The sequence below is a fragment of the Bison bison genome, unplaced genomic scaffold (genome assembly GCF_000754665.1).
Source record: "Bison bison bison isolate TAMUID 2011002044 unplaced genomic scaffold, Bison_UMD1.0 scf7180017864198, whole genome shotgun sequence".
Lineage (NCBI taxonomy): Eukaryota > Metazoa > Chordata > Mammalia > Artiodactyla > Bovidae > Bison > Bison bison.
The window spans coordinates 4196132-4214543 of record NW_011494770.1 but is presented as its reverse complement, the minus strand read 5'-3'; the positions used below and the strand labels follow the sequence as shown (position 1 = coordinate 4214543).

The following is an 18412-nucleotide window of genomic DNA, read 5'->3' as shown; positions in this document are numbered from 1 at the left end:
CTGAGGTTATTGATACTTCTCCCAGCAATCTTGATTCCAGCTTGTGCTTCCTCCAGCCCAGCGTTTCTCATGATGTACTCTGCATATAAGTTAAATACTCAGGGTGACAATATGCAGCCTTGACGTACTCCTTTTCCTGTTATCTTTAAAAAAATTCTAAAACCATTTTTATGGTTTGTATTTAATTCATTCTATTGAAAATAAATATAAATCTCAAATGAAGTCAGAGAGCTGTTACCTGGATTAAATGACCTTCCCGTAGAAGGATTCTGCTAAACCACCGTTTGGTATGATGCTGTTGACTCATGAGGAATAACCCATGAAACATCTCTGTGTTTCCTTAAGGAATGTTGAGAATGCCTTCATTACCCAAGTATAGGATTAGGTAATGTGAATTCCCAAGGATGAATTTCCTTCTGAAATTTCCAAGAGCAATTTGGATGTAGACACTATGAATTCAGGTCCTGGTCTTGTCTCCTATTCTGCTTTGACTGCTGAAAGGCTTAGCATCCCAAGGTCCTTCCTGTCAAGTATATACAACTTCATGAATATATATATTTTTTTACCAGTCTCATTACAGGTTTGAATTGACTTTCCTATCCCTACTTTTCCTTTAACTTATACATTTTTTGCCGTATTAAATGCATATTTTAAAAACCATTTTAATATTTTTTGGAACAAAGTGTGTATGTACAAAATCATTTGATTATTGACTCAAATAATGCAAATCAGTGAATAACCATGTTTCATGAATGAAATTATACAATTATATATTTACTTTTGGTTATAAACATTATCAAGATCTGGAAAATTAGATTTCAGTACAATTCTGTCTCTAGATCCAAATGAACAAATACTCAAAAACATCAGAGACTGCTATTATAATTTCTTAGAAAGACCACAGCCTGTACCCTCATTTGTTTAGACAAGATATTTTTCAAAAGTAAAATGACTCTCCTTAAATATTGTGTAGATTTCAGTGATCTGATAAATGGGCTGTTTATTCATTGTCTCTGTGGTACCCCACAGTGGATTATCCATAGCAACAGTCCTTTTCAAACTTAATAAGACCAACTCTGTATTTATTAGGGAAATAATACCACCAGGTTAAACAAACTGACTGTTGGTTCTGTGTATTTACTCTCTTTCAAAGAGATCTGCTAAACCTTCAGTGTGTCCCATGTTGTAGATGATTAGGCAAGCTGAATTAGTATGACTCTGTGATTCTGAATATGCCATTTTTGTGGTGTGTATAGAGTCAAATAATGAAGATGATGAGCAAATAAAGCTTCAGACATAAAGTACTATTTTGTGCATTGAGAACAGGACAAAATTCTTCTCTGTATAGTAGAAATCAGAGATATATTATGATCAATATTACCACTTCCAGTCTATAGAGGATAAATAGAATATTTAATTTTGGCTGAGGAAAACATATTTCAGTTTTTCTTGCCTCTAGAAATTACATTGATGTGGAATCTATAAGAAAGGCCCTGCCTCAGAAAAAAGATAATTTCAGAATTACAGAGATTTTCATAAGAGAACAGATTCTTTTTAAAGACTTTGAATTGCTGTTGAAATGTAAATTAAACCTACAATCTGTTCACGTCACTTGTTGAGAAATGAAGTAGTATTTAAAAACACAAAATGTTAAGAGTTCATGTAATCCAATATCCTTATTTTACAGCCATGAATGCTTTTAGAATTGCTAAAAAAGCCTAGTATCTCTCATCTCAAATGTCCTTGGACAGTTTTACTTCTGGCCTATAAAGTATACTAATGGGAATACAATAAACTTCTACAGAAGTGCATTGATTAATAATTCCATTTGGGTTTTGTCTTTTTATATACACTAGAAAACACATTTTTTTCTTTATTAGATTTTTATGTAGATTAGTAATGGGGCTCTGCATTTATGTTTGGTTGAGCCTGTTTTGATAAAATCTTTGCTATGTTTAATATCTGTTTTTTCGTAAAGTTTTTTTGTAGTTTTAATATTTAAATTATTTCTTTTTCTTTATATTCACAGATTCTGGAACTTTTCAAAGCCTGACCCTCTTCTTGAAACAGTGGAACATCATACAGAATTTACTTGTGGTTTAGATTTAAGTCTTCAGAGTCCTACTCAGGTAATGGATCAATCTCCTCATATTTTTTCCTACCCATACAGTTTACAAATAGCTCTACGTGTGGCATGCATTGCTTTTATGAACAAAATTCCTGCCTTTAGGGCAAGGTAAAGTACATTTACTTAAGAAACCTGACCTTTTTCGCTGTGTAAACTTGAGCGTTTGAAATACTAGGGAAGAAGAGGTATCCAGAAACTTGACATACTTTTCTCCTCTCGAAGGGTTAACTTTGCTGAGAGGAAAAGGAAACTTCCCCCAGATTATTGTGCCTAACTTGTAGACTCTGCCAATGGAAAGGGTAACAGGAGAAGAATGGAGTGCGGAAGGATTGGCCCCAGAGGCGGATGGAAGTCAAGCGCGTGTGGTCCTGGATTCAGCTGCCCGCTGAGCAGTCGAGATTAAGGGCCGCCATTTCCCTCTCAGGACTGTGTCCCTCACCTCCTTCCGGGTCGGAAGAGAGGCTCCGCATGGGGAACAAAGTAGAGGAGAGTGGCTACTGTTTTAGTTACCAAACCTCATATTTTCCCCTTTTTGTTTTCTTGAGGACTTTTTAAAATATTCTTCAGGTTTTTAATAAAGCAGTTTCAGTTTTGGAAATTGTAAACTCAGATCAGAAACACTTGACTACGTTGAGTGATAAGATACTTTAATAATGCAGGCTATGTGAAAATACCATCCTGTTACTGAAACAATATGTGGAAATTCTACTGTATGACTAAGAAGTTATGCATTTATGAGAACTTTTAGAAGTTAAACACAAAGCAAATTCTGTTTCTCATTATGGTGTGCTTAAATTTAAATGAATACACGGGTTTATTTTTATTTTAGAAGTTCAAGACATAATTCTGAGTTTAAAATATTCTCATTGTACGTTAAAATATTCTCATTAGCATTAGAATAGCTTTGAAAATGACTTAGTCGAAATAGTGATGAGTGAAATGGTATGATCCTTAATGTAAATACAATGTGTTTTAAATATACTGGTTCCTTTTCTGAGAAAAACATTTATCACAGAAGCTGTTTTTAATAAAATAATCATACCTGTTTGCTATCCCAGTTTATAAAAATGTTGTAATGTGCCTATTGAAGCATGACAATACCCAAAAAGGGACCCTAAATTAGATATTTTCCTTCTCGTGTATTTCTGTTGACCCATCTCTACAATCCCCAGCCTGTGGCCTGAGGCAGTACATATGCATCCGTGAGGCAGCTCCTCAGCCAGGTCTTGGAGAGTGCCAAATGTCAAACTGGTGTTTTCACTTTCGTCAGATAAATACCGAGAAGTGTAATTCCTGCATCATATAGTAGTTCTATTTTTAATTTTTTGAGGAATCTTCATTTTTTTCCCCATTGTGGCTGTACCAATTTGCATTCCCACCAACAGTATATAGAGGTTCACTTTTCTCCACATCCTCGCCAACACTAATTATTTCTTGTCTTTTTGTTAAGAGCCGTTCTCATAGGTGTGAGGTGATACCTTATTGTGGTTTTAATTTGTATTTCCCTGATAGATAGTGAGGTTGAGCACCATTTCATATATTATACCTGTTGGCCATCTGTATGGCTTCTTTGGAAAATGTCTATTCACTTCTCCTGCCCATTTTTTAATCAGATTATTTGTTTTTGGTGCTAAGTTATACAAGTTCTTTACATATTTTGAGTAGTAACCTCTTATCAGATATATGGCTTGCAAACATAGTCTCCCACTCAGTAGGTTATCTTCTTTTTTGATGATTTCCTTCACTGGGCAAAATCTTTAGTCTGATGTAGTCCCACTTGATTTTTTTTTTTTTCCCCGCTTTTATTGCCTTTGCTTTTGGAGTTAGAACCAAAAAATTATTACTAGGACCAGTGTCAAGGAGCTTACTGCCTATGTTTTCTTCTAGGAGTTTTATAGTTTCAGGTCTTACATTCAAATCTTTAATCCATTTTCATTTTTGTTTATGGTGTAAGACAGTGGTCCGGTTTCATTCTTACTGCACATGGCTGTCCAGGGATTTGTGTTTTTAAGGATTGTTCTGGCTATTGTGGGAGAACAAACCATAGGTATGACTAGAGATGTAAAGATGGAAAGATTCAGAATAAATTGCTAGATGTTTCATATGATTTAACATTTTCAGTGATTATACTTTTCTTCTCCCTGTAAATTTATCTTTTTCCCTTTATTTATATTCTGTCTTGGACTTTAAACTTTACTTTCAAACTAAGTTTTTTTAAAACCAACATTTTTTTTAAAAAGAGCATATCTAAAATCATCACATTTTAATGCAGGCATTTGTTTTATTTATATTATTAATGTATAGTTTTACCAAATAACGTTAAACTCCCTTCTAGGGGAAATAAGCATCAAGTTCTTAGTTCACCTCCCTGTCTTTCTCTCACTTATCTTATCTCAGTTATCTTTTGCTATATAACAAACTTCCTTACAAGCTAGTAGTTTAAACAACAATTTTCTTTGCTTACAATTAATTCTGTGATCTCACCTGGGGTCACTTACGTGACTCCAGTCATCTAGTGATTTAACCAGGGCAGTGTGATCTGAGATGGCTTCACACAAATACATAGAGTATAGCACTGGTTTTCTTCTGAGCCAGGTGTCTCCAGATGAGCCCAGGCTTCTTTACCTAGCAGTTGTAGATTTCCAGGAGGGTGATAGCAAGGTGTCTTCAGGACTAGACTTCAGAGTCACACAGCATTCCTTCTGTTGCAAAGCAAGTTACAAGGCCAGGTCAGATTCAGAGTGACAGAGAGACGCCACCTCTTGTTGGAAGTAGGTGCAAAGAATTGGTAACCATTTTAAATCTACCACATTAACCTTTTGTTGGTAGTTTAAGTTATTTTTAACATATATTTATCCTTTATTCTCATATATATGTATTCAAGATTACTGATTGCGTGTTAATTTAATTTCACTCTTTGTTCATAGTTTACTCTCTTAGAAAGTAGTTTTCTCTCACCTCTTAGAGAGTACCTTTCAATCTTCTTTCAAAAACTTGTCATCTCTTGTGTTGATTCTAACAGCTACGAGACTTTGCTGACGTACTTTTGGGCTTCCGTGCTTTAATATATTCCCTGTCTTAAAAGAGATTTTTCTTGTATTTATAATTTTATTTTTAGCTTCTCCCTTCTTAGAGATCTGAAAAATGAGATCCAAAGACATTCTTGGATTATAACCTCCTTTCTTTCTGACTGAGTGTAAGGTCTTGTCTTTAAAAGTTTAAAACTTGACAAATAAGTGTCTGGGGTCATTCTTTAAGGATAATTGCTAAGAAATACTCTATGCCCTCTTGTTAACCAGGCTGAAATCATCTTTTACTTCAGAACATTTTTCTTAGAATTTTTTCCCTCTGATCTTGATTTGTATAGTCCTGGCATTTTCTCTTTTCTCTCTTACCCTTATTATTTCTAAATTGGAAACCTTTTTTCTCTTTTCAGGCTAATGATTCTAGACCTGTAATATATGTCCATTGGTATAATTGAATTTTCTGTATTAATGTATTTTTAGAATCCCTGACTTTGTCTCTTCAGTATCAATTCTGCTCATTGATATTTAGTTTAGTATTTATAAGCTGGGTATAGGTTTATGTGTCATTATGCATTTGGAAGATAGTTATTTCTCTTTTAAAAAGCAGACATTACTAGTTCATTCCAAGATACCTCATCTGTGTGTTTAATAAATATATAGTTTTTCCTTTGATGAAATTGAGAAATATTTAGAAGAAAGAATAAAGATTATCCATGATTTTGCCACTCTAGAAAGAATCTGTATTGTACCATATTAACTTATTTCTTTTCAGCCTTTTTCCAGGAATTTTTATTTGAAGTGTAATACATACATTGGAAAACACACGTATTTTAAGTGTGTAATTCAGTAAGTTACCAAGAAGTAACTACACTTGTGTAACAACCAGTTAGGTTAAGTATGGAACACACTACCAGCATCTCAAAAAGCCTAGTCATGCTTCCTTCCAAATCTCACCCCCTGTCTCCTTCCCAAAGGTAAATACTCTTCCAGTCATTTTGTGTACATGGTTTTCATTGTTGTGATTTTATCACATGTATGCATTTATCTTCCGGGACTCCAAAATATCAGTCCTTGGTAGTCATAATCTTTAATGAGTGAATTTTCTAGTCTGTCCATGAACATGTAGGTACTATAAAGTATGAAAGTGAAAGTGTTAGTTGCTCAGATGTGGCCAGCTCTTTGTGACCCCAGGGACTGTAGCCCACCAGGCTCTGTCCATGGGATTGCAGGCAGATTCTTTACCATCTGAACCACCAGGGAAACAAGATTTTTCCTTAAAATAAAGCAGAAGAAATTTTGTGTATTTTCATTTGGTGTCAGTGAAAGATGGTTAGATTTGTTTCTCTGTGTGTAAGTATATATATATATGTATAAGATATATATATATATATATATAATCATTATGCTGTATACCTGCAACTGATGTTAACATGTCAGTTCTATCTCAGTTAAAATAAAATAATAAAAAACCAACAAATATTAGGCTATCATTAAAACATTCAGCTCATGTTTTGATTGAGATCCCTAGTCCTACAATCATAGATACCAAGTTTAAAGGTTGACAGTAGATAAAATATTTTAAAACTCTCAGTATGAGATTGGAAAATCAGATTTTAGAAGACAACTAGCGTTGTCAGTAGATGGGATATACATGTCCTGTTCAGCTTTAGTCTGAAGTGGTATTTTGTGCTTCTGTCATAGACCGGCTTTAGAGTTGAAAAGAACAGGTGCCAGAAGCGCCCAGTGTTCTCAGGCATTAGGCTCTGTTGTTGCGTCTTCGAGGCTTTCATAATTGTGTAACATTTAACTTAAAATTGTATAACAAGTGCTTGTTTTCCCCCAGCCACAAAGCCTTCCCCTGGCCCAGCTCTGCAGGGTCTTGCTGTAATCCTGTTTCTATTGCCCCTGCACTCCTTGAACAGCCCTTGCAGTGAGAGGTTCTGAAATTGTTCCCACCTTAGCCTCTGCTGTTTCTGGGTTCCCTTCCTGAATCAGTCGTTCACTCTCTTACTCATTTTTCTTTTTCTAGACTATGGTGCATTGCTTCTTAAAAAACAAGCAAAAATGCTGACAACACCCAGCAAGTTACTTTTTCAAAAAAAAAAAAATTCATTTAGGCTCTTGGTCCTACTCAACTTGCCTCTGAAGTCTTTTTGATTTTCCAGCCCATTCTCCACAATATCTTCCCTCAGCCTTCTGTGACATCATTAACACTCTGAACATTTGTCCTTACCTCCTATCTTATTGTATAAACAGACAAGAATGAATGTCTTCTTTCAGTTCTATGACCTCAAAATATTTATGTTCAGCTCTGTTTCTTCCCCCTTTGCATTAGGTTCCTAATTTTCTCACTGGCTTTTTCATTCAGATCTTTGCTTCCTCAATAATCCACTGTGGGATTTTGTTGTAGATTTCCAGTCAGTTCTTTTCTCTATTTTCAAAACTCAGTTGACCCCACTGTCTTACCTTCCTACCAGTAAATTTAGTTTCTCTTCTATTATTAGACATCAAGAATTAGTAGCTTAACTGTTGCTTTTACTTCTCAAAGTCAACACTCTCTTTTTAGCCCCTGTACCTGTCTCCCTTTCATCGTTCAATTGAAGTTAAGCCCCAAAAGGTCACCAGTAAAAGCTTCTGAAAACCAAGTTAGCCTTTTCTCGGACTTTTCTTTTTTTAGCTATATAATTTTTATAAAAGAAAAATCTTCCCCTCCTGTTGCTTTAATGTAAACCATGCTAACCAGTTGTTCCTTACTTCTTTGCTAAATATCTCCATCTCTTATGCCAGTTTCTTCCTTACCATCCTTCCAAAAGCAGATGTTCTCCAGTATACGAGTGTTAGTCCTCTTACTTTCCCACACCTTCTTCTCTAAGCTGGCCTTTAATTATATGTCAGTGATGCTTGACCTATTTGTCCAATTGCTTTTGCTGTGTGATCTCAACAGATGTTTCATTACTTTTCTTTCAATATTCCTAATGTTGCATTGGCTGGATGGCATCGCCGACTCGATGGACATGAGTTTGAGTGAACTCCGGGAGTTGGTGATGGACAGGGAGGCCTGGCATGCTGTAGTTCATGGGGTCGCAAAGAGTCGGACACTACTGAGTGACTGAACTGAACTGAATGTTGCACCTTGGAGCCAGACTCAAGACCTGGGAAACCATCCTAGTTTTCTTGTTTCTCTTTGCACCCCTAAAATTCAGTGGGCATCAAGCTTATGGATTTTTCCTTAGCAATATTTCTGAAATGTGGGCCATACTCTTCTAGCTCTGCTGCCTTAGATAAGCATTTATTAGTATCTCTGCCATGGATGACTGCAATCATCTCCTAACCGGTCTCTAAGCTCTTTCCATCATTCTATTGATTTCTCAGTGCTGCTTATTGGCAGAGCTCTGCATTATGCAAATCTGATTTTTTCTTAATCCTTTAACTTAAATATATCAATGGCCCCATTGAAGGCAAGAACAAGATGAGATTTGCCACCATTATTACTGTTAATCAACATGGTTCTAAAATTGTCACCAGTTAGTAATAGGAGAAAACAAAACGGAATATAAAAGGTAGAAAAATTTTAAAAGGAAGAAAATTTTATCTTTGTACTTCATACAATTGTCAAGTGTCATAATCTAAGAACCTCAATTTTAAACCCAGTAAAAATAATGAGTTCAATAAAAAGCAATAAAATATATAAAAAATGAATGCCATGTGGATATGTATAATCATCAGTTAAAGAGTAAAATAGAAAAATTACTTTTACATGGCAACAACTGTGTATGTGGTATGTATGATACATAGAAAAATAAAAGTTTTTAAATGTGCAGGACTCTAGATAAAGAAAATTATATACCTTTACTAAGGGACCTTAAAAAATGACTGGAATAAATGAACAGACACATCATGTTCTTGCAGCAGAATATTCTCTTTTTTTCTTGTGGCTATCTTTCTCATCTTATAAAAGATACTCCATTTGCCTCCTAATAGATCTTTCTCATCTGGAACACATGGTCAGCCATTCCTGTGACTGCTCTTTAAGGACTCTGACCATTAACTGTCTGCCATATTAGTTATGTACTAGTTTTAATTTACAAATCAACATAGTTAAATTGTCCTCTTCATCATGTCCTCTCAGAAACCTTTCAAGAGGCAGCCTATTACCTCCAGAATAGTCTGAACTGTTAATCTTACTTTCAAGATTCAATGTAATCTGTATTGCTATCTGATTTAACTTCTCACTATCCTATGTAATTTCCCTATTTTATACCAATTATATTTTATTATTTGTTATCTCCATGTGTTTGCCACTGTTTCCCTCTCTGTCCTCCACTTCTGCTTGTGCAAAGTATCTCTGCCTTTCCAAGTCCTGGCCAAAGTCTTCTCTCCCTTCTCTCCTTTCCCTTTTTTTGCTTCAGTAAATATTTGAGTGCCAGCCCCTTGCCAGAAGTTACATAAACTCCCTGATATGTAGGTACTGAATAAATGTTGAATGAATTAATGAGTGGATGAATGAAAAGACCCTTTTTTTAGTATACTAGTCAACACTTTCTTCAGTTCACTTCAGTTCAGTCTCTCAGTCATGTCTGACTCTTTGCGACCCCATGAATCGCAGCACTCCAGGCCTCCCTGTCCATCACCAACTCCCGGAGTTCACTCAGACTCACGTCCATTGAGTCAGTGATGCCATCCAGCCATCTCATCCTCTGTTGTCCCCTTCTCCTCCTGCCCCCAATCCCTCCCAGCATCAGAGTCTTTTCCAACGAGTCAACTCTTCGCGTGAGATGGCCAAAGTACTGGAGTTTCAGCTTTAGCATCATTCCTTCCAAAGAAATCCCAGGCTGATCTCCTTCAGAATGGACTGGTTGGATCTCCTTGCAGTCCAAGGGACTCTCAAGAACACCACAGTTCAAAAGCATCAATTCTTTGGCGCTCAGCTTTCTTTACAGTCCAACTCTCACATCCATACATGACCACTAAGGAAAAACCATAGCCTTGACTAGATGGACCTTTGTTGGCAAAGTAATGTCTCTGCTTTTGAATATGCTATCTAGGTTGGTCATAACTTTCCTTCCAAGGAGTAAGTGTGTTTTAATTTCATGGCTGCAGTCACCATCTGCAGTGATTTTGGAGCCCAAAAAAAGAAAGTCTGACACTGTTTCTACTGTTTCCCCATCTATTTCCCATGAAGTGATGGGACCGGATGCCATGATCTTCATTTTCTGCATGTTGAGCTTTAAGCCAACTTTTTCACTCTCCTCTTTCACTTTCATCAAGAGGCTTTTGAGTTCCTCTTCACTTTCTGCCATAAGGGTGGTGTCATCTGCATATCTGAGGTTATTGATATTTCTCCCGGCAATCTTGATTCCAGCTTGTGCTTCTTCCAGCCCAGCGTTTCTCATGATGCACTCTGCATATAAGTTAAATAAGCAGGGTGACAATATACAGCCTTGACGTAGTCCTTTTCCTATTTGGAACCAGTCTATTGTTCCATGTCTAGTTCTAACTGTTGCTTCCTGACCTGCATACACTTTCTTACCTTTACTTAAACCCCATGCTGATTAACATAATAAACTACATTCTTCTCTGCAGTCACTTCCTTTGGGAAGCTGGTTGAGTAAATAAGACGTGTTTTCTTTAGTCTGTAGTTTAATACATTGCAATATACTATCTGCGCTGCTTTTTAAAATTTAGAGTTGACTCTTTGTGATTTCTTTCATTTTCTTTACATTCCTCTGCTTATTTCTCTTGTCCATTTTTGCTAAAGATATATAATTATCATACAGATAATTATAATAGATTAAACAAATTTCCCAAGGGCAAAAACAATTGTACACAAAATTGAGAGGAAAGAGTATAATGATAAATAAGAAATGGAAAATTTGTCAGTAAAGTAAACCTTTTAATTGATCTGTAGGATGTCTTTGTTATATTAACACCCATATTAAATCAATTGAAATAAATTACCTTATCAATGGCATGTGTAAACATTTTAATAAAATGGACAACATTGATAAACTAGGAATATAAATCATTTATAAATTACACACGTATATAAAGTCTGATGTTTTTATTATAATGTTTTCCAAAATTTGCATTTATAGGATCATTATTATTGACGATGGTTTATAACACATCTTACTTGATCCATCAGTGATAAATTTTTATTATAAATTCCTTATTGACTGAATTTGTTTCTTTAATATCCTTGGGTCTACTGTGGAACTTAGCCCAGTACTTTACACATAGAAAATGGTAAAATATTTAATACAGTTGCTCTTAAGCATTCCATGTACGATGTCATGATGTATATGCTGTAGCTGAATTCAGAAATTAATAGGCTTTTTTGATAGATAATAAGTTTCTATTCTGTTTTTCAAGAATGCTTCTTTACATGTTTTAAAGAAATTGACATGCTAGGATAATATCAAGAAATTCATATTTCTAATTAATGTGCTTACTCTTAAAATTAGAAATATCAAATGCGCTGTTCAGAGTAAAATTGAACTAACAAAAAACAGATGTTTGTATGGGCTCTTACCTTATTGGTTATTTTTCACTGCTCTAGAAGATAAGAGCTTTTAAAAATAATAATGAAAAAGATTAATCTTTTCTTTCAATTTTACATTAAACAAATATAAAATATTCTAACAAACCATTTTTCCTGTAATGATAATTTTCATTCTGAGTTTTATTGAAAAGGTTGGTGTTTTGATCTCAGATTAAAGGAAGTTTAGAGGACATAGGGATGAAATGTACAACAATGGGAGCCTGCAAGGTAAGAAATAGTTTTCCGCTTGAATATCCCCGGGCAGACGATGCAGAGCCTGGAGGTCAGCCTATGCTATGGTGTCCACATGCACACTTACCTTCAGAGGAGAGGGTCAAACAAGGTCGGCCTTGGCAGCCAGCCTTCAGAAATCCTAGACGGGAGTCAGGAGTCAGAAAAAGCCTCTCTTAAAACATTAAGGGTTTTGTCAGAGGACTTATAATGCAGTTTAGTTGCCTTTAAGCTAGAACTTTTTAGTTCCTCATTTGTTCTTTCTTTGTTGCTGATGTATTAGTTGATTTACATTGTGGTAGTTTCCGGTGTATAGCATAGTGGTTCAGTATTTTTGCAGATTGTATCCTATTATAGGTTATTGTAAGATAGTGGGTATAATTTCCAGATTCTGCCAAGACACATAATCAATGACTCTAAAAAAAATCCTGTTTAGGTGTACTTGTACAAAAGTGTTTCCATCCATATGAGAATGTTGTTAGAAAACAGAAGCTATATTACCCAGAATACTTTCATTTTCTCCATAGTTATTGTGAAGCAAAGAGCCCAATTTTATTATGCAGATGTATGATTAGCTTTGACACCTGAAAGATTTTGCCCATTTGTTCCCTTTAGAACAGATATTTTAAAATCTGTATTTACTTTATTTGGCCCTGTGGGTCTATCTATAAACTGTTCTAACCCATTTAGAACTCACCAGGGTACAAATCTAAAATAAAATAAGTAACACAAAAATACTGTTATTCACCATAGTTTAAATGAGTAATAGAATTTTGTAATGTGTTCAAGTAGAAATTCTGGATTCTTACTTATGGAGAATCAGGTCTGGAAGCTCCATAAACTTTCGGTTAAGAATGCTTCAGGTGTAAGACCAGTGATTTTCTTTAAAGATAGTTCAGTGTGTCTTCTTTCTTAGTCCTCCTCACAACTTACTGTCTTCCCGTCACATATCAGCCTTCCAGATTTGAAACTTAGATTCTAAATAAAAATGTAAAAATGTGGCACGGGGTGTTTTCCATTGTATTAGTGGCAAATTAACCTCTTCTTTTTCCTCAAGATCAGAAGATAAATCTTCCTTTGAAAGATTTTTTTCAATAATGCTAAATTTCCTTTTAGTTGATAACCAAAAATTCTTGCAAATAAAGTACTTCCTCAGAACTCCAGGTTAGTGCACAGGATGAAAGCCCAGTTAATTGATACAGAATAAACCTTCTGTACTATGGGTTCCCCATCCACAGGTTTTCAGTTCAGTCGTTCAATTATGTCTGACTCTATGCGACCCCATAGACTGTAACCTGCCAGGCTTCTCTGTCTATGGGATTTTCCAGGAAGAATACTGGAGTGAGTTGCTGTTTCCTACCCCAGGGGATCTTCCTGACCCAGGGATTGAACCCACGTCTGTTGCATCTCTTTCACTGGCAGGCAGATTCTTTACCTGGGAAGCTATTCTAATGTACGCCAAAGCTTGAGACCACTGCACAGTAGAAATGCCTCTAAGAAACTAAAGTTTAACAGTGTGCTTTTGTCTTATTTGAGGGTTGAGATGTTTATTTTTAAAGCAGCCTTCTGAAGATTGACTTTTTATCTCTCTTAAATCTACTCTTTTGGCATTATATTGCTTTTTGTGACAGGGGTCTATTATATATTTCTCTTATTGTCAAGTTCTAGAAAAAAAGACTTTATCTCCCCTGATGAACTGGTAAATTCATTGTATTTGTGTATCTTAGATTATTGTTTGCCTTTTTCACCTTTGCTGCCAAAATGTGTAGATAGAGCTCAATTTCATATCCCATTTTAGCAGTTATTCTTAGTCTCCTTTTTCTAGATGATTATCAGCCCCTTATTCCCATTTCATGTTTGTTCTTTTAATGAAATGGCTTTTCTGTGGCCATATTCAAGGATAATTTTCAATATGGCCGTCATGGCTCTCATACAAGTATAATATGAACATGTGTCAAAGACCTTTTGTAACTTGTGAAGGATTTTACAGCTAGCTCAAAGGAACCAAAGAACCAACACATATAGGCAGCTGATGAATGTGAGAATGAATTTACTAATAGATGCAGAACTAGTCAGTATCCATGGACAGTAACACTTAATGATTAGAATCATCTCTCAGGAGACAGGACAAGGCATCGATTGTGTCTCTATAGGACAGCCTTCATTTGCAATTTTAATGGCTGAGAATCATTTGATTACTGTCAGTTTTCTATAACTTTAGAGTTGTAAAATAATCCAGTCAGAGCCAGTGGAAGGCATAAGACCCCTATAGATCCCAGTAATCCTGTGAGGCTCTAGAACAATGCCAGCATTCCACTGCAAGAACACCCAGCAGTCTATCTGCGGATTGCAACCTTTCACAGTTTTTCCTGACAGCAAGGTAACAGGCAAAGAAATGAGTCCTCGTATAGGAGCCTGAAATGGAGAAAGAGGATCTTCGGTAGATGAGAAAGGAGATATCCTGTTATTGTCTTCCCATTCTCTGTCGTGAGTCATCTGGCCTTGAAGGAGTCTATGTGTTCAGGAGTGAATTCCTGGGGGTGGGAGGGAAAGATGGCTTTGCCACGGAGAAGCAGGACCAGGGCTGGGAAAGACTCTTTGCTGTATTGGACAAGCTACTGCAATGGGTGGATCTCATCCAGTAAAACAAGAGTATTTATTACCATATCATCTGATTTACTTACTTATTTTTTGGTCTTTTTGTTAACCCTAATTTTTAGCAAAGTCTTTTAGGCTGGCTTCAGATAGGTAGCATGGGACATTAAGAAAAAGCCCTGTTTACCCTAATTTATAGAACTACATGGTCCCTTCAAGGCCATTGGAGTTGTGATGGTAATTAATGAGCGCCCCACTGCGGACCCGCAGCGACCTCATGGTCACGTTTCTTTATCAGGAAGTCTCGTCTCTACATTGCCTCTCTTAGAGAATCTGGAGCCTTGTTAGTTTAGTAAAGTGCTTTTCTTTCTTACCTTATTATTATTATTATTTTTACTTGTTAGCTTTTTAAAATTCACAGCACTTGATGTTGTTTAGTCGCTCAGTTGTATCTGACTCTTTTGTGACCCCATGGACTGTAGTCCGCCAGACTTCTTTGTCCCACGAATTTCCCAGGGAAGAATACTGGGATAGGTTGCCATTTTCCTCTGCAGGGGATCCTCCAGACCCAGGGATTGAACTTGTGTCTCCTTCATTAGCAAGGAGGAGGATTCTTTTCCACTGAGCCACTGGAGAAGCCCAGCACTAGATGGGGTTTAATGAAATAGTTAATTAATTTTAGTTAATTAATTAGTTAATGGGTAAAGAGTGTTTGCATTAATTTGAATCAATCTATTCATGTGTGCTCAGTCATGTCCTACTCTTGGCAACCCCTTGGACTGTAGCCCCCCAGGCCCTCTGTCCATGGGATTTTCCAGGCAGGAATACTGGCTGTGCATGCATGCTCAGTCACGTCCAACTCTTTGCAACCCCATAGACTGTAGTCCACCAGGCCCTCTGTCCATGGGATTTTCTAGGCAAGAATACTGGAATGTGTTGCCATTTCCTTCTCTAGAGGATCTTCCCGACCCAGGGCTCAAACCCATGTCTGATGCATCTCCTGCATTAGGAAGTGGATTCTTTACCACTCACGCCACCTGGGAAGCCCATAATCTAGTCATGATTCTGTATCCTTGCAATTTTAGTTCTTTTTCATATTATCAATTAATTTAGTGTATAGAGTTACAAACATTTGCTGATTCAGTGGCCTTGACATTTGTTAGTGTTATATATATATATATATAAGTTCTTAGTAGGTAAGAAGCTGGATTGAGAGTGCTAAATAAGGATTCAGAAACATAAGTTACAGATATGTTATATTAGAAGCTTAAGTCTCATTTCTCTGATTCTCTTTTCTGTAATAGTTGACACAACATACAGAAAGGCCCAGCACTTGAAAAATTATATACATAAATGAAACAAATAAATTTGTGTAATAATCTTTGTGTTTTGGAGTATAAAAATTTACAGTTGCAGGATTAGGCAGATAATGAGTATTGATCAGCCTTTTGTGAGGCCACGGTTTTCAGTGAACAGACTCAGCAGTGTTAGGTTCTGGTTCCACTTCTGCTGCCGTAGTGTGAATATGAGAAAAAGTTAAGCTCTGCGGTCTTAATCTATAAAACTCATTCTTTGAGCTAAACTTTATTGAATCATTGTTAAGTTATAGCACAACATGGTCCATGCCCTCAAAGAGCTGGAAACACTTGTTAATAAATAAGCACAGCTGATATATTATAGGTACAGTGAATGACTTCCCAGAGGAGGTAATGCTTAAATGGATTCTTCTGCAAAGAGGTGTCATCTCCAGGCAAAGCAAGATAAGGGCCAGAGAGGAAGGGAGGGAGAAAGGTTATTCAGGGGAGGGGATCAGTGAGAGCACACGAGCACAGAGGCATGAGCAAGATGCCAGGATTTGAGCTTGTGAGTCTGGTGCACTGAGAAACAGAAGTAGGTAGCAACCAAATCTTGAAGAGTCTGGTTTTTAATGCTTAAATTAAAAAAGTTTGATTAAAAGGTCTCTAATGCTTTCTCTAGCTTGAATTATGAGCTGAGATATTGTTAGTGAATGATAAGGAGTTGATCTGTTCTGATTGGGCTTACCTTGTGACTCAGCTGGTAAAGAATCCGCCTGCAATGCAGGAGACCTATGTTCAATGCCTGAGTTGGGAAGATCCCCTGGAGAAAGGAAAGGCTACCCAGTTCAGCATTCTGGCCTGGAGAATTCCATGGACTGTAAAGTCCGTTGGTATTCCAAAGAGTTGGACACGATTGAGCAACTTTCACTTTACTTCAAGTTCTGATTAATCTGCAGTTCCTGTATTCTATAGTGACAGCCAGGTAATTTGACTGACTGAGACTTTGAGTTCCCTTTTGTAACTTTCAACCTTTGCAACCATTAAAGGACCGGAAATATAGTTCAAATAACTTTGGTCAAATCTCTCTCTTGCTGCTTCATCCTTAATGTTACTGTCTACATTTTTTTTATTTCCTTCTCTTACTTCTGGAAAATTTCGAATGTATAGAAAGTAAACAATGCTATGCTATGCTAAGTCACTTCAGTCGTGTCCGACTCTGTGCGACCCCGTAGACGGCAGCCCACCAGGCTTCCCTGTCCCCGGGTTTCTCCAGGCAAGAACACTAGAGTGAGTTGCCATTTCCTTCTCCAATGCATGAAAGTGAAAAGTGAAAGTGAAGTCGCTCAGTAGGTGTCCGACCCTCAGTGACCCCATGGACTGCAGCCTTCCAGGCTCCTCCATCCATGGGATTTTCCAGGCAAGAGTACTGGAGTGGGGTGCCATTGCCTTCTCCGAAAGTAAACAATAGGATAATATAATTCCATTATCCAGATTTGACAATTACCAACATTCTTGTTTTGTTTATTTCTCAACTCATGTCCTCATTCAATTTTTATTATTGTCATTATTATTCTTACTGTTTCTAGGTGTCATTTTTGTACACTGAAATATACAAATCTTATATATAGGTTTTTGACAAACAGATATACTTGTGTAATCTACATCTCATCTCAATACAAAACAATTGCATCTTCCTTTCAAATTTCCTTGTTCTCCTTTCCAGACTCTCCCTGGCCCCATACCTCCCTCCAGTTGAAAAGACAAAACAACCATTTCCTTAATTTTTATTTTGCCTTAGATTAGTTTTGCCTGTTTTAGAACTTACATGATGGCATCTCCTATATGTGCTCTTTGGTTTCTGTCTTCTTTCACTTACTCACTGTCTGTGAGATTCATCCATGTTGCTCCCTCCACCACCAGTAGTTCCCTCCGTGGTGTTGCTTAGCATTGTTCTATTGTTTGAATTTACTAGTTTGTCAGCCATTCTTTTGTATGTGTTATGCTTGTTTCCAGTTGTGTGCTATTGTGAATGAGGTTGCTAAGGATATCCTTATATACACTGTTTTGTAAAAATGTTTTCAGTTCTGTTGGAAGCCCCTCTAGGAGTGAAATCACTCGGTGTGTGTTTATAAGAAACAGCCAGTTTTCCACAGTGGTTATACCAACACAGGCTTTCCAGGTGGCGCTAGTGGTAAAGAACAACCGGTGTGCCAATGCAGGAGACATAAGAGACACAGGTTCCATCCCTGGGTTGGGAAGATCCCCTGGAGGAGGGCATGGCAACCCACTCCAGTATTCTTGCCTGGAGAATCCCATGGACAGAGGAGCCTGGCGGGCTACAGTCCATAGGGTCGCAAAGGGTCAGACACAACTGAAGCAGCTTAACACACATAACACACTTGAGAGTGACAGCTCCTCTGCATCCCTCCTAACATTTGATGTTGTCTGTCTTTAATTTGGGGGCTTCCCTGGTAGCTCAGCTGGTAAAGAATCTGCCTGCAATGCAGGAGACCCCAGTTTGATTCCTGGGTCGGGAGAAGGGATAAGCTATCCACTCCAGTATTCTTGGGCTTCAGTGGCGGCTCAGATGGTA

The 18412-nt window shown here is 37.0% G+C and overlaps 1 protein-coding gene across 1 annotated transcript in view; it reads left to right on the top strand.

Moving 5' to 3' along the window:
• Nucleotides 1-18412, top strand: part of PEX7 (peroxisomal biogenesis factor 7) — a 79582-nt gene that overhangs the window by 57491 nt on the left and 3679 nt on the right. The window contains exon 9 of the mRNA XM_010844232.1: nucleotides 2030-2129. Coding sequence (XP_010842534.1) covers nucleotides 2030-2129 — 100 coding nt within the window. The remainder of the gene's footprint in view (nucleotides 1-2029; nucleotides 2130-18412) is intronic.